Source organism: Pelophylax lessonae (genome assembly GCF_965119305.1).
Source record: "Pelophylax lessonae genome assembly, chromosome: 5".
NCBI classification, from domain to species: domain Eukaryota; kingdom Metazoa; phylum Chordata; class Amphibia; order Anura; family Ranidae; genus Pelophylax; species Pelophylax lessonae.
This window is the reverse complement of record NC_138772.1, coordinates 524,580,287-524,604,607: the sequence shown is the minus strand read 5'-3', so window position 1 is coordinate 524,604,607 and position 24,321 is coordinate 524,580,287. Positions and strand designations below refer to the sequence as shown.

The 24,321-nt window shown below is 44.4% G+C and overlaps 1 protein-coding gene across 7 annotated transcripts in view; it reads left to right on the top strand.

Annotated features, from left to right (window-relative positions):
* CYRIB (CYFIP related Rac1 interactor B) overlaps window positions 1–24,321 on the top strand; it is a 292,903-nt gene that overhangs the window by 201,162 nt on the left and 67,420 nt on the right. For 4 of the 7 annotated variants that reach the window (XM_082257777.1, XM_082257778.1, XM_082257779.1 and 1 more), the window contains exon 4: window positions 18,184–18,266. In XM_082257777.1, the coding sequence (XP_082113903.1) occupies window positions 18,194–18,266 (73 nt within the window). In that variant the 5' untranslated portion in view covers window positions 18,184–18,193. Of the gene's footprint in view, window positions 1–12,603; window positions 12,696–18,183; window positions 18,267–24,321 lie in introns of those variants that run through there. The other 3 variants (XM_082257781.1, XM_082257782.1, XM_082257780.1) reach the window with 2 other exon arrangements.

The following is a 24,321-nucleotide window of genomic DNA, read 5'->3' as shown; positions in this document are numbered from 1 at the left end:
TTCCTTAAAATTCAAAAAAGCTTATTTTTTTTAAAAAAAAAATGATGTGGGGTTATCTCTCAGGAAGAGGCCCGGAGGTCAAGTGGTTAAACAAGCTGAAGTTGGAAATTGATTGGTTTCTATGCAGAACTGCAGCAAATTTTGCACACTCCAGTTTTAGTAAATCAACCCCAATGTGCTTCCTCTGATTGGCTGAGGCAGAGTTCATGAAGCCTCAGTCATTTAGAGGAAGCTTTGTATTCATTCATAGAATACCAAGCTTCCCTTGAATGGCTAAGCTGCACTAAAGTTCCGGTCCCACTGCCAGAACACAGCTTTGTGTACTGTATGTAGCTAGGGCTACATACAGTTAATACAGGGTACCTGTTGGTGCAGTAAATAGTTGGTTTGGTCCAGCTCGACCCAAATAAACTATTTAAAGGGCCATTAAACAGGGCATTAGGATTTAATGAAATACAGATGGTGAAAAAAACTGACAGCGGTTATAACCCTTCCCTACTCTATCCAAAAAAAAAAAGTTTTGGCTTTAGATCATGGGTGTCCAACCTTTTGGCTTCTCTGGGCCACATTGAGTGTAGAGAAATTTTCTCGGGCCGCATATAAAATATATACTATAGTTAAGGTATATAAGTAATAAAACGCCGCCGCGCCCTTCCCGCATGCCCATCCAATGCAGCCTCACCAGTGCGTGCCCATCCAATGCAGTCTGCAATGAAGAGAGGAGGCCGCTGGATTACACAGAGCAGGGATCTCCCGCTTACCTGGTGACCGCTGTCATACAAAGTCTTGCCTCCTGGACCGGCTCCTATGATAGACGTCACCAATGTGCCGTCTATCATTGACAGAGGCTCCGAGGCAGCCTCTGCCTACAGTTAGTTGGAAGCCGCTGTGGCCGTGCCCTCGACCCGACTTCCTTCTTCCCCATCAAAAAAATGATCAGGGGGCAGTGGGCCACATTGCCAATGGTTCTGGGCCACATGCGGCCCTCGGGCTGCAGGTTGGACATGCCTGCTTTAGACATACTTAAATCGCCAATTGTGATGACGATAGATGTGTTTTATGTTGCAAAAATGCAATGGATTCTTTCAGTGCTATGCTGTCAGCATCTAATGATGGAGGGATGAGCAGACACAAAGTATAAGAGAATGTAAGGTCAGGGCTTCCAATGTGTTGTTTCCTGACAAGTGTAGGTAGAAACTGATCATTAGGTCTGTCAGAGAAAATAACATTACATTACACACACAAACAGAAAAATGATATCTGTTTAAAACTTCCACATATAAAACCATTAAAAACTTTGACCTAAAGCCTTTTTCTTTTCCTGTTTCAGCCTGGGTTTTCACCTTTGCAGAATTTTGCTGCCTTCTCAAATCTCACCACTAGATGTCACTATAAGGCAAAGTTTCGCATGTACATTAAAAGCATTGTGACGTCTTGATTTGTGCAGCGTTATCATTTTTACACCGTGCTCTAAACAATACAGACATGCTGCTTGTTAACATGAAAACCTGTACATCTTCTATATATACAATGCATGAGCTCTCTGCCAAATCGGAGGATCCTGAGAGATCCCTTTGACAGTGCTGCTGATTGGTTGACTCTGCTGCAACATCAATCCTGCTGACTGTTCACCAGCATTTGATTCAGGGTAAAATACATCCAAAAGTGCTACTATGACAAAATATTTGATTCAGGATAAAACACATCCAAAAGAGCTAGTATTACCATAAAGTATAACTAAAGGCAATTTTTATTTTTGATAGAGTGGAGAGGGAATAGAACACCTATTACAATTGTATTGCTGCCTGTGTCCCCATTAGGGGAATCACCCTCTCTTACCATTTATCATTGAAAGTACATGTAAAAGAAAATTCCACATTTTTGATTGTTCCTAAAAAAAAAAGTAATAGATGTGAAATTTTCCAATGGGGACACTAGTTCTGGTGACCTGGGGGGCCCCAAGGGATTCTCCCTAATTTGTGGGGATTTTCTCTCTCTTCCTGTTTTGCCTATAGGACAGGAAGTGAAGCTACGTCACCACAATAAGACACGGGTTGGCAAAAAAAAAAAAAACGTACAGGGGTTATATTATAACCCTCCTTTATTCTTTTCAAAATGAAAAAAAAAAAAGACATTTTGCCAATAGTTTTACTTTAGTTTATGCACACATTTTTATCCAATGCACTTTTAGTCACCAGGGGTTACAGTCTACAAATGGGCTTTTAGGGTATATCGTAAATAGTTGACAGAGGACAATGAAGTGCTGGTTGCATTGTGTGTAATGACTTTTTTTTTCTTAGCTAATGCCCACAGAACCAATATCTTGTCTAACATTTCCAGATTTTTAACAGTTAATCTCATTGGAGAATAGGCCCAAAGCAGTCTGGTACCAACCAGCAACCAATCCCATTCTTTCTATTTACCCCAGTATTAGAGGGAATGTGGTTTCCATGGAAGAGCTAAAACTTCTCTCACACACTTTCATTTATTTGAAAGTATTTTTTTGTTTAGCAAATGTGCATACAGAAACAAAGAACATGCCTTTCCATTCGCAATGTTTCCAATGCAGAAGATCCATCCACCCAAAAGTGATATTTGAGTTACAGATGGAGCCACCCACTGGCTTGGTAAAACTCTTGGAGACTCGCGGTGAGATCCGGGTTCCTGTGCAGGTTCGAGTTTTTTTGTGTTGCTGCCTTTCTTTAGGTGTTTTCCTCCTTCATAATTTAGTAAAAAAAACAAGTATCCATCAGAAAGAGCTGGACCCCATTGTGATAGGTATTGTAGACCTAGGAACTGAGCACAGAGTCTTTCAGTTTTATGGAACAGTTCAGTGTTTTTAAATCTTTTTTTCAGTCAAGGCACCCTCTAAAATAATGCACAATCTTGAGGCACCCCATTCTAAAATGTACAAAACTAAACTAATAGTTCTACATAATGCAGCAACGTTTACACACATAGGACACCCATCATTGGAGGTGATTTATTCTTCTGAAGCAAGCACAGCTTTGCACACTGGTACTGACTAGTATTCCAATGATTCTCCCTCACTTAGCTAATATGACTGTAGTCCCATGGTGTGCATGTGAGCCGCTCAGGCTGCAAGGAAGTGTAGTCCTGTGCCTGCTGCTTCGAGTGCTGACCGGGAAGGAGCCCACCCACGCTCCAGACAATGATGGACAAGAGCTTAAAAGTTGATGTAAAGCCCCCAGGACCTTTAGCTCTGATCTATTATGGCTGTAGTGCTGATGGAGAGGGGCAAACAAGGGTGCTGTGCAGGCACCCAACATCCATCTTATTAACCAATGACTTCATTGGTTGTTAGAATGCCAATTGCTAAAAGGTTATAATGGTGCACAATAACCTGTGGCTCTGTGTAACTAAAAGGAAGGCTTGATCCACATACTTGCTTGTATACACCTTTTGCGCACTTTTTAGGCATTTTGCCAAGCCTCCCTTGAAGAAACTTGAAGGCACCCTGGTTGAAAAAGGCTGTTCTATACAATTTTTGGCCAATTTTTATGCATTTTGCTAATGCACCCTTAAGGAAACCTGAAGGCATCCCAGTTAAAGAGGGCTGGTTTAACCTTCCAGCAGCAGCCAAAAGCTGAAATGCCATTTTTGGTGGACTGACCCCATAATATCTAGCCTGCAGTTCTCCTTTAAAAAATCACAACAGAAGATTTTTTTTTTTATGGCATACAGGAACAGCAGCCAATCATTGCTCTGCCATTGGGTTGATACCTCCTAGATTCTCCCTTCATTTGGTATTAAGTAAAAGCAACTTGCCACAGGGCATCACACTGGAGAGCTTGGCAACTGTGCCTACTGCTGAGCTCACCCGCTTTCCAATCCTCCCCACTATTACACTGCGATATTGGCAGTATGAAGGGCATGCGTGCAAGGCTTGTTTTCAAATCATGTATCTGGCTTTCCGCCTGTCCGCTCCCGATACACAGCCTGTCATCATCCGTCCCCACAAGGCTGCGGCGCCGGGAGTGAGTGTAATCGAACGTGACGTTCCGTATGTCTTACTCCCAATAAGTAGGTCAAGTTTATAATTGTGTCCTTGCCCAGTGGGTCATGTTCTCACAACCTGTCCTGGGCGGCCTTTGTGTGACACTTCCATACCTTGATCGCCTGGGATGAATAGGATGGGGGGGTGGGGGCACACTATTCCTATGAGAGCACCCTCACTGGACACACACCAGCAAGGGAAATGTGACCTTTTTTTAAAGCATTGCCTTTATTGGTAAGGGCAACTGTGGACTTTACTCAACATCACACTGAAATTTGGCCTGTCACTGCGCTTGACAAAAACTGAGAAATTTTAAATGTATTCCAAACAACAAAGTAGGAACTGATATATATATTTTTTTTTAATAACGTACGATATTTAAATAAAATTCTCACCCTTTGGATAAACTGTAACTTTTTCCTGGCTTTTTGCAAGTTCTATAGTTGTCCTCCAGTGTGTACTGAATTCACATTAATGTGGGCTGATCAGCTAACAATTGTCATGGTCACTTTCCGTGCTTTTACAAAGGTACATGAGTGTTGGCTGCAGCACATGCAAGATTTAGCCTCTGCATTCGGCTCCAAGGCTTTTGTTCTACATTCCTGAGCCAAGGTGTCAGTTTCTTGTCATTGCACAGTCTGCGTTGACCAAGCCAACAGTTTTATCACCTTTTCGTGTAGGTAAATAGAACGACTGTGGAAAGCATAGCTAAAGGGCATTTGATTGGGGACTCGGTGGTATTTATAGGGATGCCATTGCTTCGTCCTACTTAAAATAAAAATAACCTATCCAGAGAAACACATGCAGCTTGTCGTAGCTGACTTGGGGTCCTTTCACATGGTCAGCGTCCGACGAGGTCCGTTCTATGCTCAGCAGGGGTTCAATCTACCGATCCCCGCTGAGCAGGCGGATGACAGCTCCGTCTCTGCTCTGTGTGCAGAGACAGAGGTGTCAGGTCCCCGCTGTCCTCTATGGGGAAATCGGATGAGAAAGGACCTCCTGTCCGTTCTCATCCGATCTGCTGGACGGATTGGAAAACAGGGTTTCCATCCATCCGGATTTCACAGACCGGATCGGAATCGGATAGCAGCGAGTGTCAGCGGACATGTCTCCGCTGACATCTGCTGCCCCATAGGGATGCATGGAGCATCCGATCGGGTCCGCCTGAAAAACTGGCAGGTGGATCTGATCGGATCGCCCGTGCGAAAGGACCTTTATTCTGCAAATGTTAGTTGCCTGTTTGTTAGCCTGATCTGGCTGCATAGGTTGGATCACCCAGGTAAGGACTTAAAATGCTTGCTCACTTGTACCTACAGGTAAGCTTATAATAAGTACCTGTAGGTACAAGGAATATCTCCTAAACATGGATTGTATAGGAGATATTCACTACGTCTGCAGCGAGTGATGTCACTGGCGCATGCACACACTGCGCTTTGAAGGGCTGGCATGCCATCCCTTCAGAGCGCTGTGCTGCGGCTGTGGTTCCCATGCTCATGCGCAGCAGTGTCACGGTTCAGCTTTTCAAACGGTCAGAGCCTGCGAACCAGGAAAGAAGACTGGGAGAAGATGGAAGCCCTCTCAGTGGTGACAGCACGCCACTGGAGGGCTTTGTGTTAAAGCCATGCATACTAGCACATTATGATATTACCTTGCAGAGGGAAAGTTTTTTTTTTGGGGGGGGGGGTGGTGGTTACCACCTATTTTAGAATTTGTTTGACATTTTTGATCTACGCACCTGTTGCAGATCAGGATATTTAAAGAAGAGCTATACTGCATCTGAGCACCATAAACCAAAAATGTTGTTTAATTAACTTTTAATATTCAGATGGTTCATGCAGCATTTACTTACTGGAATCCACCTGCACTTGGCTCAGGCATGCAGGCAGGAGGGCGTGCTTAGCTGAGAAAACGTCTCTTCCTCTCCTGAAGACTTCTGGGATGTATAACATTATTTGCCTAGGCTAAAGAGCCAGTAAGTAACTAAAGAAAGGTTAAAAAAAAGAAAAAGTTTAAAACAAGTAAATATGATCTATTTCCTGTCTATTTACTAATGCTATCAGCACAAGGATTAAAATAGTTATTGATTGAGAGAGTGAAGTTCCGCTTCAAGCCATAGGGTCAGCATTACAGCCCAGAAACCAGCATTGTTAGATCAGCAGTGGAATCCTGTTCACTTTAAAGAAGACCTGTACTTTAAAAGATGTGCCCAAATGTCAGAGAGCCCAACCCCCCCACCCCGATGGCTGGTGATCTGTTGATTGATAGAGGAAGATTCAAGAAGCAGTGGGAGATGTTGGGGAAGCACTGATCCACAGAAAGAATAAAGCAGAAGCAGGAAGATTCTTGCACTGCAGGCCCTCGGTACAGCTGCCTCTCCAGCAAGGAGAACAGTGAGAAGAACAGTAATGTCTTTACCGAATCTCTCTGGTGAGAGGAGCAGTCAGAGGCAGCAGTGTCGTTGATGGTCTCACGTTGCACAGCGGCAGTCTGAGACCTGGGAGTGCCAAGCCACGGTTAGTGCACTACTATTTTCAGGAGAAGACAAAAAGGTAAATCTTTCGGGGTATGAATTAGGGATCGACAAAGCCGATATATCGAGGGGCGATATGCACTTTCCCCGATATATCGGAATCGGCCCCTGAGGTTACCGATATTTCGGGAAAGTGCTTGTACCGGAGTGATACCTGCAGCTAGAGGCATCACCCCGGTACCAGTGTCCATAGCCAACAGTTGGCTGTCTTCTAATGACAACCGATGCGGCTGAGAAGTCGCTCGGCTGTTATTACAAGGAGCTGGAGGGGATGCCCCCTCCCGCTGCCTTCCGTGGCTCGTCCGGATCTCCTGTCCTGCCGGGAGACCCGGGCATCAAGCCTGCACAGCCGCCGAAGGCCCGATCAAAGCCGCATTTGGCTCTGATCGGGTCTCCATGCAAAAACCCAGAAGTGATGTCATGACATCACTTCCGGGTACTCGGCGCCAGATTAAAAAAAATGACAGCATTCAAAACAGCCAAACTTGGCGTTTTGAATGCTTTTAAGTGCAAGGGAGGGGTTTGGGGTCTTTTAGACCCCCAGATCCCTCCACAAGAGTACTTAATAAAAAAAATATATATTTTTTTAATGTACAAAAATATCAGCCCATATCGGCTGATACCGATATGCATTGGCCAAAGTATTGGTATCGGTAAGGAAAAAACGATATTGGTCGATCCCTAGTATGAATTGGGCATTATTAAACATTTTATAGGTTTCTTATAAAGTAGCAGATCTTCACTTTTTTTAGTTCAAGTCCACTTTGAAAACTATTTGTAGAGGACTTCTTCAAGATAAACACACACATCAATTGATGACATTGGTGTGACTACACTGTGGGAAATGTTTGTTTAGTGTTTGCAGCTTTGACATGTTTAAATTACAGTGTGTGCCCCCTTTTCCTTATCAGAGATATTTTTTGTAATTTCTAGTATTTTTATCCTCTTCTGGTAACCGCATGGCCTCATTCTTTGCTTGGTGTGATGTTATCACAGTTTCCCCCATTGCAGGTGTCCTAATATATCTGAACTGGGAATATTTACAGATCTAAATCTTGGAGCAGGTGCTGCCTCGGTGGTCTAATAGCCAATCTGTATCAGATTGCAATGCCTTTTTGTGCTATAATTCTCACATGCAGGGACACTTTTATCTTTTGTCATGAAGATTTCTTTCTTCATATCATTTTCAAAAGTGAAAAATTGTAATGTGAATGTGATGTTTAACCACTTCTGGAACGGAAGGTTTTTTAACCCCTTAATGACCAGACCATTTTTTGCGTTACAACACTACGTTTAACTGACAATTGCGTGGTCGTGGGATGCTGTACCTAACTAAAATGTATGTCCCCCCCACCACAAATAGAATTTTCTTTTGGTGGTATTTGATCAGCTCTGCGTTTTTTTTATTTTTGTTTGGTTTTTTTTTTTGCGCTCTAAACAAAAAAGAGCGACAATTTTGAAAAATAACCCAATATTTTATACTTTCTGCTATAAAACACAGCAATAAAAATGTTTTAAAAATCAAATTTTTTCATCAATTTAGGCCAATATGTATTCTGCTACATATGTTTGGTAAAAAATAAATCCCAATAAGTGTATATTGGTTTGCACAAAAGTTATAGTGTCTACAAATGATGCGATATTTTTATGGAATTTTTATTTATTTTTTTGTTTTTATTAGTAATGGCGGCGATTGGCGATTTTTAGCGGGACTGCGGCAGACAAATCTAGCTGACACTGACACTTTTTGGGGACCAGTGACACTAATACAGGGATCAGTTATAAAAAAAAAATGCACTGTTACTGCACTAATGACACTGGCAGGGAAGGGGTTAAAATCAGCGGCGATCAAAGGGTTAAGTGTGTCCCTAGGGGGTGCTTACTACCTGTGGGGGAGTTGCACTGATTGGGGGAAGACAGAGATCCTGGTTCCTGCTTAGATCTCCATCTTGTCCCCTTGTGGAATGGCGATCTGCCTTGTTTACATAGGCAGATCGCCATTCTGCCTCTCCCGTGGTAAACATGGGTTGACATCCCCACTCCCCGGACCCGCTGATTGACATCCCCACTAGCCGATTATGGAGCGATCGCGCCTCTGGCTGCGCGATGGCGCCATCTAGTGGCTATTGAACAGAACTATGTATAGGTAAGTCGTTTCACGCGATAGCGCCACATTGCCGCAGTAAATACACGGCTCCCAGTCGGCAAGTGGTTTATGTAGATATTCTTAGCTTGTATAAAAGAAGAGAAAGGGCTTTTTCACACCGTGGCCACTGTGCCTATCAAATGAATGGGGCTGTTCTGCAAACTTGTGCAGTACACGCTGTTGCAGTGCCATCATGTTGGGTTCAGGGGGGGGGGAATGCAGGTGGTGAGTATGTTACAACACCTCCTCCACCGCCTGTCAAATGCTCTCTGAAAAGGGTTATGATTGCAAATCGCTCTTCAGAGACCAAAGAATGTATGAAGGAGCCCTTAAAGTGCTTCTTTCTGTTTTGCACAAGATGAGAATGCTGCTCTAGATTTCCTCCAGTGCTGGTCATGTGATGGAATACCTAGTCATTTGGTCATGTTCTCTTTACGGAAGAGGGTAAATCAGCCAGTCCGTAATGCCCTGAAAAAATACTTTGTCTAGAATCTCTTCTAAAAAATTAAATAGCCTAGGCCAGTGATGGCGAACCTTGGCACCCCAGATGTTTTGGAACTACATTTCCCATGAGGCTCATGCACATTTCCCATGAGCATCGTGGGAAATGTAGTTCCAAAACATCTGGAGTGCCAAGGTTTGCCATCACTGACCTAGGCACTCCTGTCCCAACAGCTTCATAGCTGTATATTTGCTGTGTGAGATCTAAAGTCAGCCATAGATGGTTTGCATCCCTACTGAGCTGGCCTGAAAAATCATTCGATCAACTTGGGTACAACCAGCCTATGAGATTGTCCATCTGATTATTGCCAGCAGCTATAGCTGCTAGCAATGTTCACTGTGAACACACAAGCTCTGCAGGAGGGAAACCCGTGGTTGCAGGAAAGAAATTGGCTTCATCTTTAGCCGGCTTAAAGAAGTTGTAAAGGCAGAAGGTTTTTTTTTTTTTTATATCTTAACGCATTCTATGCATTAAGATAAAAAGCCTTCTCTGTGTAGCAGCCTCCCCAGCACCCCCTAATACTTACCTGAGCCCATCTTTATCCAGAGATGTACACGAGTCCCTCAGGCATTCGGGACTCTCTCTCCCGATTGATTAAAACAGTGGTCCTCAACCCTCGCCTACAGGGCCCACTAACAGGCCAGATTTTAGGTATTACCTTGGGGAGATGCAGACTAGAGTACTGCAATCACTGAGCAGCAAATGATATCACCTGGGATGTATTTCAGTTATCTTGAAAATCTGGCCTGTTAGTGGGCCCTGTAGGCCAGGGTTGAGGACCACTGGACTAAAATATAGCCGCGGCGGCATTGGCTGTCGTGGCTTTCAGTCAAAGTCAGTTAGCCAATCGGGATAGAGAGGGGTGGGGGCCAAACGACAGCTCTGTGTCTGAATGGCCACAGGGAAGCTGCAGCTCAGGTACGCTCAAAGCAGGCTGCTTGCTGTGGGGGCACTCAATAGGAGGGAGGGGCCAGGAGAGCCGAAGAGGGACCTGAGAAGAGGAGGATCCGGGCCACTCTGCGCAAAACAAACTGAAAATTGTTATTTAAAAAAAACGAAAAAACTTTACAATCACTTTAAGGCATCGCTGCCTCGGACTGCTGCTCTCTTGAGATTTGGAGATATCCCTACTATGCCACTTACGGTTTAGCTTGCTGGATGCTTTAACATGAGGAAGCAAAGCCCTGCCTCTACCAAGATGGCCGCCTTCACACAGAGAGACAGTGCAGAACAAAGCATGGAAGTCTTTTGCCCTTGCTTGCACAACTTCCACAGTTCTGTTCCTCTTTAAGACTTCTGATCACTTTGTCATTAATGTTATAACTCTTTATTTCTCCATTGCTGCGAGACTGGTAATATAGATTTATGTTGCTAATTGAATAAAGTTTAATATTTCTGTGGGCAGTTTTTTGGTAAATATGGGCACAAGGCGAACATGTACTTGCCAGTTGTACATGATGTGCTTCCCGCTTAGCAGTGCACTATTAGAATAGTTATATTATTGTAATATTGCATTATTGTTTATTTCACAGTGAGCCAATGTCATTATGGCCCATATTGACCAGTGTTGGGAGTCAGAAAATTCTCTTTTATTCTCTTTGTTTTCATTCAGTAATAAAACATGTATTTGAATGTCACTTGTATAAATTATCATGTGGTTGTGTTACCATAGAAAACTTATGTAAAAGAATAACTATTTTCATGGAAAGTTATAACCCCTTACTGCCCCCTGACCTAAACTCACTCCCTTCCCCTGCCTCAGTTGTATACACGCCTGAATTGAATAACCGCAGCCCAAAGGAATCTTCTCTGCCACTCTCCTGTATTTTCTTTCGCCCGGCCACACCTACACAGTGGAACACATTGGACTTTTATGGGGTCATCTTCCCCATATCAGGAGATGGCCCCATAAAGTCTGCTGTAAATGCCTGCAGGCCATATCTACCTGACCTAAGTATACTCTGTATATGGGGGTGGTGGTTAGTTTGGGTCAGGGGGTCAGGTAAGTAAGATAACTGTAGCTACAGTTATCCTTAAAGTATTACTAAACCCAGGATCCTGCATTCATTATATCTGGTCTCCCACCATACAGAACATAGAAATGCAAATATTTTAGTGAATAAAAAAAACTGCTAAATATCTTTTCTCATCAGCAGTCTTTTGACTTCTATCAGTGTCTGTTTAAAGCTTGCAGGAGGAGTTTTCATTCTCCTCTGAATGTCCTATGAGGCTGCAGAACCCCTGACCCTCTGTCTGGACAGTGCTGATTGGCCCTGTGCTGATCACATGCTCTCTCCCGAGAAAATAAAAACTCCCTAGCAATACACACCAAACTGAGCATGTGCAGAGCGACTCCAAAGGCTCCGTACTATCAGGAGATGGATTGGGGACAGTGTAATGGGCCATACACACTATAAGATTTTCTGAAGACTTTTTCCTTTAGATTTACCAAAACCATATAATATGAGGTCAAACCTAAACACTTTCCATTTGTATGCAATCAGGCAGGCCCTTGCACTACATAGAAAAGGTAAATCTGAAGGAAATCTAACCACAAAAGTTGGATAGTGTGTATCCAGCTTAAGAAGGGGAGGATCAGAGAAGACAGGATCAAACAGCCTTTTTACACATTACAGAGGATTAACCCCTTAGGTTCCACAGTGAATATAACAAGCATGCTTTACTGCATATACAGACTGATTTTACTGTTGTGGGTTGAGTAATACTTTAAAAATAAAAGATAAAGTTCTTCTATAGACTTTTATTGTATTTTAAACTCCAAACTCATTTGATATTTAATTATTTGTAAGGATTATGGGATGTTAAATTATGGAGTTTTTTTTTTTTTTTTTTTAATCATCAAATGGGGTTTCCAATCCCTAATAGAATAATTTCCTTCTGATATTCTTGGGTCTACCTCCTTGGCAATCAGCATCTGACTTCCACAGTTCTCTTGGCTTCACATTGATGAGGAGGTGAATCCAAAAATGTCACCAGGAATATCCCAATAGGGATTGGAAACTCCATTGGATAAAACAAAAAATTAAAAAGCAACTTGTTAAATAATCTTCCCATAATTCTTTAATAAAAATACATTTATGTTAAAGAAGAGACCATGATAATTCAGCTGTCTAACATTTTTGGGTAAACGGACCCTTCTATATGTTGGTTTTCATGCACACAGGGATTCAGAAAGGTGCAGTTCCTCATTGAAATGAGTTACATTGAGTCTGGTGTTGAGTAATAACCTGATTTTCTTCCTGAGACCAGATCTGCAGAGGCCTGCTGCCAACCTCCTTCTCACACATGGGAAACCACCAGAGACCGAGAGAGACCACTAACCGAACCCCAGCTTCCACCTGTCCTCACTTACTGGAAATGAATGACTGTGCCGTTTTTATTTTTAGGTTTGGCTGGCTTGCTGGCATGGGTAATCTCATTAAGGTGCTAACCAGAGACATAGACCACAATGCTGCACATTTTTTCTTGGATTTTGAAAGTAAGTCTCTCACAGACCGTGGCCCAGCTGCTGTGTGTTTTTCTGTAACCCATTCTCACCATCACAGCGAACGGCAGTGGGAACCGTCTGTTGACGGGGTGCAAAAGAGACATGGGATTGCTTATCATCATGTAGGGCCAGAGAGAAATCCATGGCTGTCTTGGTGTTGTCAGATCCCATGTCTTGTTTAAGGGTCCTTTGTGATCAGCCACTTTTTTTTTTCTTTAATATATATATTAGCAAGGCAACCAATGCAAATAATATGTTCTCAGTTGCCAGTGATGTTTGTGCCGTGGTGCTGCCTCTTGAAGAACCAGTAGGTACATTAATAAAATGTATTCCTCATTGACCATTTCTACAAGTGTACCTATCATTCTATGCAGAGGCAAAAGTCATTTTGTGCACTAAATAAAACTTTAAATGAAAGTTCCTTTGGAACGTGTGACACCAGCATAGCATGAGGCATTAATTGGGGGAATATTGTGACTGTCTACAAAAAACGTCCGTTTATGAATGACAAGCTGCCAGTTCTTCCCAACCTGAAATCAAGTGCTTGGCTTCACAATTTCGTTCCAGATTTGCATTAAGCCTGTAGAGGAAATAATGCTGAAAAATTGGAGCGGCCAGTTCAGGGTTCCCTTTCTACCATTCAACACAGCTATGAGTAGCAGCGGTTAAGCCAGTTGCCTCCATAGGCAAAGTTGTGCTGTTTGTGGCTGCTGAGTTTGGTCTACTGAGTAGACACAAAAAAGGATCATACTTTGTTTTATGGGTTGAATGTAGGAGGGGAGGTCCAAAGCCAGCTTTGAACTTGGTATAAATTCCAAATGTAGGCGATGAGCTCAAATCACTGGACACCTTACCCACTTGGGCTTAAAATATAACTTTTTATTACAAGAAAACTTTTTTTTGTTTTGGAAAGTTTCTTTTTATTGACAAACTGAGACGTATAGGTCCAAAACCTAGCCTTTGGGCATTCCCCGGCTAATACATAAAACATAGAATTACTAATAACCCCTCCTATTCTAGAATCCCCCCCCCCACAAAAAAAGGGGGGCCAGAAAAAAAACACCCCTTCCATACAGCTAGTTCTGTCATTCTCTTATAAAATCACTTCAAGAGTTGATGAATTATAAGGAGATTCCTGCTCCTTCTCAACCATCAGGATAATGTAGCAGAGGAAGATTAACTTGTGTTTAGAATCCTACCAGAACAAATGTATTGTGAGTCCCTGCAGAGGAATACATTTGTTCATATAAACTAAACCTTATCAGGGGGGAACGAATTGTCTGTGGACTCCTGATCATCTGCTGTACACTCCTAATCTGTCCACATGTGTCAGACCTTCTCAAATGTCCTAGGGCAACCCCAGGACAAATAAGTAGCTTTGTATAGGTATTGATTAAATGCTTCCAGGAGGGCAGATTAGGGGCTGTGTCTGATTTCCACTTGTGCACTATCGCCTTCCTGGCATAAAATAAGTAAACCAAGAGAGTACGCATCACCCTACTAATGGCCAGAGAGTCAACTAACCTCAGTAGGCAAACACCAACTTTTACAGGGACCTGTATAGTAGTTAGGGTAGATATAAACTGGGTCACTTCCCGCCAGTAGCTTCTAATCTGAGGGTACTCCCAAAAGATATGGGCAAATCCAGCAGCGTCACTAGAGCGTCTCCAACAGCAAGAAGAGGAATTAGGGTATATAGGATGTAGTCGTTGTGGTGTAAAATAAATTCTGTGCACTATTTTAAATTGGATCAGCCGGTCTTCGATATTAGTGCTTGAAATGGACTGTCCCAGAGATCTTCCCAGTCTTCATTGTCCAAGTCCTGCTCCTCAGAACGCCACACAGTTAGCAGGGCATCTAGTTCCACATGAACAGAAGGAAGTAGTGACTTGTAGATCACAGAAAGTGGTTTTATGAGAGCGTCATCCCGGAGGAGAACCTCCAAATCGTCCTGCTCCAATCTAAACAAGGAAGACCCATATTAGGCTGCATAGGCATGTCAAAGTTGCAGGAATCGGAAAAACACATTAGGCAGCGTAAATTTATCTTTCAACCTATCAAACGTAAATAGTGCACTCCCATCACAAATATCTGAAAGGTATCTGATTCCTTTAGCAGCCCAAAGACCGGGGTCTGGCAAGGAATTACATTTTGGGAGCATGGGACTGAACCAAAGCGGAGTTGATGGGAACTTTTTCCCCTCACTATTTTGGGTTTCCTAATGACAGCATGCCAGGCCTTAATAACTTCCCCCATAGCGGCTGTAAGGGGTGGGTGAGAGACTCTCTGACCCCTGTGGAGGAGATTCCGGGGGCCTCATAGGATCCTGAATGCGCAGCTTCTAATACTACTGAGGCATTTGTGTCATAAGAGATAAGCCAGTTATGAGCGTGGGTAAGCATGGCCGCCAAATAGTAGGTATGAAAGTCTGGGCAAGCCAAAGCCCCCTTGAGTCCAAGGTCTACATAAAACTTTTCCTTCGAAGGCTGCATTCACACTTGAGCGTAGCGTTTTCGCGCGATTTTTACCGCGATTTTCAGGCGTTTTTTTTTAAAGGCGTTTTTGGAGGCAGGCATTGACCTCTATCAAAAACGCTGGTAATCAGCCCAAAAAGAAGCTCATGTACTTTTTTCAGCTACAGGCGTTTTGCTTCAGGCGTTAATACGCTCAGATGTGAACAGGGGCCATTTAAATGAATGGGGTTTTACTTTATTTTTTTTTTGTGTTTTTGGAGCTGAAAAACGCTCAAAAACGCCCAGGTGTGAATGGAGCCTAAATCTAGCTGGTTAGGATTGCCATAAAAAAAGGATCTTATAAGTGAATCTAATTGTTTAAAAAGGATTTCGGTAGCCACTCTGGGGCATGCCTAAGGTTGTATAAAAGAGCTGGAATGATTTTCAATTTAATTAAATTAATTCTTCCGATAAGGGATAAAGGGAGATGCGACCAGGCTTTCAATCTCGGTTTACACCACTGAAGAGCTGGGGACAAATTAAGATGTCTAAAATCCTTAGTGTTGGGAGAAATATTGATCCCTAAATATTTAATAGTCGTTGCACATTGCAAAGGAGAATTGGAGTCAGCCAACCTTTTAGCCCCTTGATCAATCAATAACACAAGGGATTTACCCCAATTAGTCTGTAGACCCGAAAGGGCCGCAAAACGGTCCAGGATTCCATAGTGTTTCCGAAAGTTAAGGGTCAGGGTCCCGTAGAAATACATCATCTGCATAGAGCACTACCTTATCTACAATGGAGCCCACACAAATCCCAGCTACCTTTTTATTAGATGCCCTCAATGCCTCCGCCAACGGTCCCTTGGCCAGCGCGAACAAGTCAGGGGAAAGAGGACACCCCTGCCTTGTCTCCTTCTGGATCGGAAAGGGAGGCGACAACTTGCAAATTAAGCTTAATCCTAGCTACAAGGACTTTGTACATCTCAATCCACTTCCGAAAGACCGGGCCAAAACCAAAGAGCTCTAACATCTGCATCAAGAAGTCTAAGCTCACTCTGATTTTCAAATTCTAGTGCCTAAGTATAGTGTTGCTCATTAATGTTCCCCCTAAAAAAGTTCCAAATAAAAGTGCTCAACAAATTCCTCAACGAAAACCCAACATGTTTTGCCTAAAAGACTTCTTCAGGGGTGAATATGTGACCTAAAAAACAAAATAACGAAAATGTGAAAATCGGAAAAACCACAGGGCTAATAGTATACTGTGGCTTTTCTGATTTTTACATGTTTGTTATGTTACATACTCACCCCTGACGGAGTCTTTATGTAAGGCAAAACATGTTGGGGTTTGGTTTATTTTGGGAAATCTGTTTGACTTCTTTATTTTGAACTTCTTCAGTGGAAACAATAATGAGCAACACTAAACTTAATCTACTAGAATTTGGAAAACTAGGTGAGCTTAGACCAGTAAATAACTTTGAAAATGTAGTCGAGACTGGATTTATGAGATGTTAATGAGGACGGTTTCCTCTAGAATAGTTTTGCTTTCCCTGTAGGTGTTGCAATATTTTTTTGTTTATATTTTTTTAAAGCAGTATTAGAGCCCTTTCACATTTTTGCGACTTGTGACTGCAAAGTCGCATGACAAGTCATACTTCATGATTTCCAATGAGTACCGCTTATATCTGTGCAACTTCAAAGTAGGCCCTGCACTACTTTGGTCTGACTTTGATGCGTTTTGAGGTCCGTAGCCCTCGAGATTACACAGCTTCAGGTCCAGTCAAAATCGTGGCAAAATCACACGACTTTTAGGTTGCACAAGTGTGAAAGGGGCCTTAAACCCATAAGCAAACATTTCTTATATTGCAGCTTAGCTATTCTTAGGGCTCATGTACACAGGACAGTTGAAAACCTTTTCTGAATGCTGGAAACCGACTGTGAAAAACGTCAGTTTTACAGATTTTATATACGGCTTTTATGCCAGTTTAGCAGCGCTTATAAGCGTTTTAAGTTAGAAGAATTTTTTAAAGCTAACCTCAGCAAACTCTCCCAAATGCCCACAATGCATGAAAAACAAAACCAATTATTACCTATTTCAGCCATTATGTGAGAGAAGAGAGCAGCAGCAGAGAAAGCAGTGTGCCTGTAGATAGCGGTCTTTTTTTGTGTTTTCACTATGGATCCCATCATGAGCATGTGTGAGGAAATGCTCCGGATGTTGCTGAGGATACAAAGATGTAGAAAATTGTGTGAGAGGGCCAGAGTTCATGGTTACTGGGCTCATCCATTGATGCAGGCAACGGCATCTGGTAAAATGTTTTCCTCATTAAAAACCTACACCCCTCCCCCAGACTGACAATGCTGCTGTCCAATCATGCCCCCTGTGCTGCTTCATCCAGAGTGGAGGCACTCAGATACAGGAAGTGTGTTACTGGTCAGATCGATCACCAGGTGAAAACAAAGGTAAAAAAGATTTAAAAAAAGAAAACAAATGCAGCCACCACATCTATTGACTGATAAGTTGCAATAAATGACGTTTTGGGTTTAAAGATTATTGTAATAAAAGTTCTTTTTATGCCCAGGGGGATAAGGTGCTTGGTGATTTGAGCGCATCACCTACATAAAATTATATTCGGTTCTCGCACTGTGGCTATTTGAGATTGTTTAGAATCCGGCTTTTGTAATCCTCAAAAATATAGCTTTAACCTGACCATAAAGGAGAGAACTACTATAATTCTCTCATTTAGGAATATCACATTTCCAAGTTAAGCATTTGAAATGTTTAGTTACGTAGTTGAGTTCTAAGATGGGTCGCACATCTGCACAGCATCACTGGCAAAACCTTCAAAGGGAACCGGTGGAAATCTTGGTGGCAAGGTCTAAAGTCTATTTGTTCCTCTGGTTCTCTGGCCATCGTGCTCCAAACTTTCGGCATTCATACTTATTTTATTTTCCCTTCTGTATTTACAGTGTTCTGTCTCATTAAGACATGCTTTATCCTTTTTTTTCTCGTTCTTGTCTTAACAGGTGTCTTAACATGGGGAACCTACTTAAAGTTTTGACATGCACAGATCTTGAGCAGGGGCCAAATTTTTTCCTTGATTTTGAAAGTGAGAATATGATTTTATATATCTTTCTCTCTGCCTGCCGTAGACTGCGTTTGCTTTCTGCACTCCTTGTCTGTCTGTCTGTCTGCCTTGTGTCTGTCCTTTCAACAGAACTTTGAAATTTTCCACTGCTTGGAAATAGAGTTTTTCACTCCTAGGGGTGTAAACCGCAGTTGTAACCTTTCTTGGTTTTGGATTGCATATGGAAGGCTTCCCAATGGGTGCTATCACTGGGACAGGAAGTTAGGGGGAAATAAATTAACAAAGACCTGGAATAGATTCCAAACCTTTCCCATTCTTCTGAGAAAAAGGTGATGTATGGGTGTATGTGCCCACATTAGAGATTCTTCCCACATTGATGGGCACTTGCACTAAAGCTGGGCACACACAGCTTTAAAGTGGTTCTACAGCCTAAACATTTTTTACCTCAATGCATTCCTTGCATTAGGGTAAAACATGTTTAGGAATCGGTGCCCCCCCCCTCTTTATTATTATCCAAGCCCTTCATTTGATCCAGTGGTGTGCACAGATGTAGCTCTAATTTCTCTATCGCTCATTGACAGACGTAGTCTTCTTGATTCTCAAGAGCTGGGTTATGTTGTCTCCGCAGGAGTAGGACTAGGCAGAATGACAAAACGTTCGGCTCCACCCTAGGGGCAGTCCCTGAGGGTATATCCTCCCTCTCTCTGCTACAGGGAATCAGTTTTTTTCTGTCTAGTCAGGAGTAAGGACCTAAGTTCCTTGCTGGGATCTTTTGGTCCTGGCAAGACTTTTTTTCTTTAAGAAAAAGACATTTTTTAGGTAGTTTTTCTCCAGTATTTTTTTCCTGTGAGATCTTCAAGCAAAAATGCCGGACTGGGCGACACTTGTGGTCACCCCAGCCGGCCTACGAGCGCGCGCAGACCATGGCATTGCGCTTGGTCGGCCGCGACATATTCAAGTAAGTATGCGGGGCCGGGCGACGGGCTGGATGTTGAGATCCAGTGGTCACCCCGGTTTCTGCCTAAAAGCGCGTGCAGACCAGTGCGCTGAGTCGGCCGCGACGGAGCCCCAGTAAAGGGACTGACTTTGCGAGTTAAAAGCTCGCTTGGACGCCAGGTACCAGAGAGTCGAGGCGTCCACAAACCCCCACCCCGGTGGAGAGGGTATTGTGAAGAGAGGGTGCCTGTCGGTTCGGTATGGTGAGTAAACGTTCCCTTTTTTCCTCATTATGAGGCAGTATATATTATGGGCCCCTCCATATATGGTCAGTATATATCTGATACTTACAAGTCCCCCTTGTAATACAGCATGTGTTTGTGGGAAGTGGACTTGGTTCAAGAGCTAACACTCTACCCAGCAGACTGTAACATTACAGCAGACATAGGAGGTATAATCCTACCTTATGTGCAGTGTATCTCTGTAGATCCATATGTCACCTCTAGCAGAGTACAGGTGGATGTGCTGGGAAGACGATATCGGCGGTCCGCCGCCATTTTGCCGTAGACCGAATGCATGTATGTCCTCAGGTCACGCCGGCCGCCATGTTTTTGGAGTCTTATGTCTCTTCTATGGGGGCGGCCATGTTTTGTGAGCCCAGCTTCCTCGTGGAGGGCTGGGAACGCCGGAAGGCGTACACAGGGGGCGGAGCCACGCCTTCTGCCCGGGAAAAAGCAAACAGCTCCTTCCAGTCTGTGTAAGACAGACGCTGGCTGCAGTTTGTTGGAAACTGCACTGCATCGGTTGGTGAGCCTTGGGGGTCCCTCTCTCTCTCTCTGGGATCGAGAAGCAGGTACTCTGAGGGGCGCTATTGCGCTAGGGGGAGACACACAAAAAAAAAAAAAAAAAGAAAAAGTTTTTTTGTTTTTGCTGGCAAAGGTGTCCTGTATTAACATGGACCCTGCCACTCATGTATCTCCTCCGGATCCCCTCGAGGGGTCTGCGGGATCCTCCAGCACCCCATTGACAATTGAATCTTTGTCAGCTATTATGGAAACTTTTGTGTCCCGGGTGGAAGTGGCTTGTCAGGGACAGGGCGCAAGAAAGCGACCCCCGCCTAACCCCTTATTATCTGAAACCTCGGATTCAGACTCTGAGCCTATTTCTGCAGTTGCAGGTACTTCATCTGGTATTGGTGTCTCGGGTCCTGTCTCTTCAGACAGTGAGGAGGATGTTTCGGCATCCGCCATAGCCCGAGAGGAAGCGTTGGTAAACGCACTCATTGTATCTGTTCAAGAGACTTTAAGGTTACAGGGTATTCCATCAGAAATAGCTGAAACTGAGATCCCTTTTGGGACTAAAAAGCGCATCAAAGTGGCAAAGGTCTTTCCATTGCCCAAATGTTTTGGCAATCCAATCGATGAAGAATGGCGTCTGCCAAAACGCACTTTTAATATTTCTAAACGCATTGACAGGCGTTATCCGTTTGAGGAAACCCTTATTAAGAAATGGACAGAACCACCTGTGGTGGATTCACCTATTGCTAGATTGAATAAAGCCACGGTTATTCCTTTAGAAGACGCTCCGTCTTTTAAAGATCCAGTGGATCGCAAGATAGAAGCTATGTCTCGCACCATGTTTTCCTTGATTGGATCAGCTTTCAGGCCAATAATTGCTATTGGTCTGGTGTCGCAGGCTGTAACTGAATGGACCAAGTGGTTACGCCGGGACTTAGAAGAAGTCCCTCAGGCGGTATCAGATTTGTTGGAACAAATGATACAGGGGTTACAGTTTGTATGTGATGCGGCGTTAGACGCCACTCCATTAATGGCGCGAGCATCAGTCTCAGCAGTGGTTCTCAGGCGTACACTGTGGCTAAAAGGTTGGTTAGCCGACCAAGGTTCCAAAAAAGCATTGGCTAATATCCCCTTTTCAGGAGAGCGTCTATTTGGAGCCAACTTAGATGAGATCATTAAGGATCTCACCGGTGGAAAAAGCACCTTTTTACCGCAAAATTTTAAAGGTAGAGGAACTCGTCAAAGACGAGGGCCTTCTTTTTCTGCTCACAAGAGGTTTTTTCGTCCAGCGGGTGAAAAAACTAAGTCCTCCAAAGCTCCTGCAGGAGGCGTCAGGGGTCGTTGGTCGGGCAAGCAAAAGCCCGCCCCCTCCAGACCTGAAGATAAACCATCCAAAGCCTGAAGGTGCGCCCCCACCCATAACTGGGGTGGGGGGACGTCTTCGCCGGCTCCCGGATCCATGGCTTTCCAGAATCCCGGACAAATGGGTTTGCGAAGTCATAAAGTCAGGGTACAAGATCGAGTTTCGATCTCTCCCACCGGCGCGATTCTTCCCTTCCAATATCCGACTATCTCCGGATCGTCTAGAAGATCTGCGGAGAGCAGTCACAGATCTACTACAACAAGGAGTGGTAGTCCACGTTCCTTGGACAGAACGGTTTCAAGGGTTTTATTCAAACCTGTTTACAATACCCAGGAAAGAGGGCAAAGTGCGTCCTATTCTGGACTTAAGAGCACTCAATTCTTTCGTCAACATAAGAAGATTCAGAATGGAGTCCATTCGCACGGTAGCAGCCTTCCTGCATCCAGGGGATGTCCTAGCGTCCATAGACATCAAGGACGCCTATCTTCACATTCCCATTTTCGCAGGACATCAGCGTTTTCTACGCTTTTCCGTAGAGGAGAACCACTATCAGTTTGTGGCGTTACCTTTCGGTCTCGCCACGGCTCCGCGGGTCTTCACAAAGGTGTTGGCCCCAATGTTGGCACTTCTGCGCCAAAGAGGTATATCGATTCTAGGTTACCTAGACGATCTTCTGCTTCATGCAGAGTCTCCTCAGACCTTGCTACAAAACATAGAAATTACTATGATTTCTTTACAGGAATTCGGGTGGCTGGTGAACCAGCAAAAGTCATTTCTGGTTCCCACCCAGAGGCTCGAATATCTGGGTCTAATTCTAGACACAGTCAGGACAAGAGTTTTCCTTCCGGTAGGGAAACTCCGAAAGATTCAATCAGCAGTCCAGTTGTTACTGTCCAACAGCTGGTCTTCCCTTCGGACTTGCATGAGGGTTCTGGGGTTGATGGTGGCTTAATTCGAAGCAGTCCCATTTGCCCAGTCCCATACCCGAATTCTTCAGCAAGAGATTCTTCTCAGATGGAATCGGAATCCGGAATCCCTGGACAATCAGATACGATTGAGCAAACAGACCAGAGAGTCTCTGGTTTGGTGGCTTCGGTCTCCAATGCTCAGCCAGGGAAAGTCATTTCTGCCAATATATTGGACGATAGTGACCACGGATGCCAGTCTATCCGGATGGGGAGGAATTCTTGGTCAGTTATCTGTCCAGGGACTTTGGTCCCCGGAAGAATCCAGATTACCGATAAATGTATTGGAACTGAGAGCGATCAGACTTTGTCCGATTCACTGGACCGAGCAGCTCCAGGGCAGCCCGGTTCGGATCCAGTCGGACAATGCCACGGCCGTGGCTTATGTCAATCATCAGGGGGGCACCAAGAGTGTCCGAGCGGCCAAAGAAGTGGCTTGCATTCTTCGCTGGGCGGAACGATTTGTTCCAGCAATCTCTGCGGTGTTCATTCCGGGGGTGGAGAATTGGCAGGCAGATTATCTCAGCCGTCAGACCCTGGATCAGGGGGAATGGTCCCTCCATCCAGACGTTTTCCACCAGTTGTGCCTACGGTGGGGCACCCCGGATGTGGATCTGTTGGCATCACGATTCAACAGGAAAGTTCAGAGATTCGTGGCTCGCTCCCGCGATCCTCTAGCAGAAACCGCAGACGCACTGATCGCCCCGTGGGGGCAATACCAGCTAATATATGCCTTCCCTCCTCTCGCGTTACTGCCAAGACTTCTTCGCAGGGTAGAGGAGGAAGGAATCCCAGTAATCCTGGTAGCTCCGGACTGGCCTCGTCGAGCTTGGTACGCCGACATGGTCAGACTGGTGGCGGACGTCCCATGGAGACTTCCTCTCAGGGAGGATCTACTGTCTCAGGGACCGATCTTCCATCCTGCTTTACGATCGCTGGCTTTAACGGCCTGGCTATTGAGACCCAGGGGCTGAAGGACAAAGGTTTGTCAGCTTCAGTTATTCCTACTCTAGTGGAAGCAAGGAAAGCGACTTCCAGAAAGATTTATCATCGCACATGGAAGTCCTACATTGCATGGTGTGAACCTTTGGGGTTCCGTCCTCGGTCTTATTCGATTAGTCGAATATTGGCTTTTCTGCAACAAGGGGTTGAGCAGAAACTGGCCTTGAGTACTATCAAGGGTCAGATCTCAGCATTAGCCATCTTCTTTCAGAAGCCTTTGGCTACTCATTCCTTGGTGCGGAATTTCATCCAGGGGGTGCGACATCTGGCTCCGCCAGTGCACGCGCCGTTACCCCCCTGGGATCTTAATTTAGTGTTGTCGGTTCTTCAGAAACCTCCCTTTGAAGATATTAGGGAGATTCCTCTACCCACGTTGTCCCAGAAGGTGGCCTTCTTGGTGGCTATTACTTCTGCACGCAGGGTGTCAGAACTGGCCGCATTATCTTGTCGTTCACCATATCTGGTGGTTCATAGAGATAAGGTGGTTCTTCGTCCGAATCCATCCTTCCTACCAAAAGTGGTTTCAGAATTTCATCTGAATGAAGAAATTGTATTACCTTCCCTGTGTCCTAAGCCCAGTCATCCTCGGGAGTTTGCTTTGCACTCCTTGGATGTAGTCCGGGCGATCAGGGTATACTTGAAAACGACAGACTCGTTTCGCAAGACGGATTCACTTTTTGTGATCCCAGATGAACCCAAAAAGGGGTTGCCTGCATCTGCCGCGACCATTTCCAGATGGATCAGACAGACGGTAGTGCAGGCTTATTCTATTAAGGGTCGGGAGCCCCCGTTCCCTGTTAAGGCGCACTCCACTCGGGCACTTAGTGCGTCATGGGCCTTTCGCCATCAGGCGTCAGTGGTCCAGGTGTGCAAGGCGGCTACCTGGTCGTCGGTGCATACCTTCTCTAAACATTATAAAGTTGATGTAATGGCATCGTCTGATGCCTCATTTGGCCGCAAGGTTTTGCAGGCCGCAATTTGAGGAGACCAGTGGTCTACCTCGAGGGTTTTTT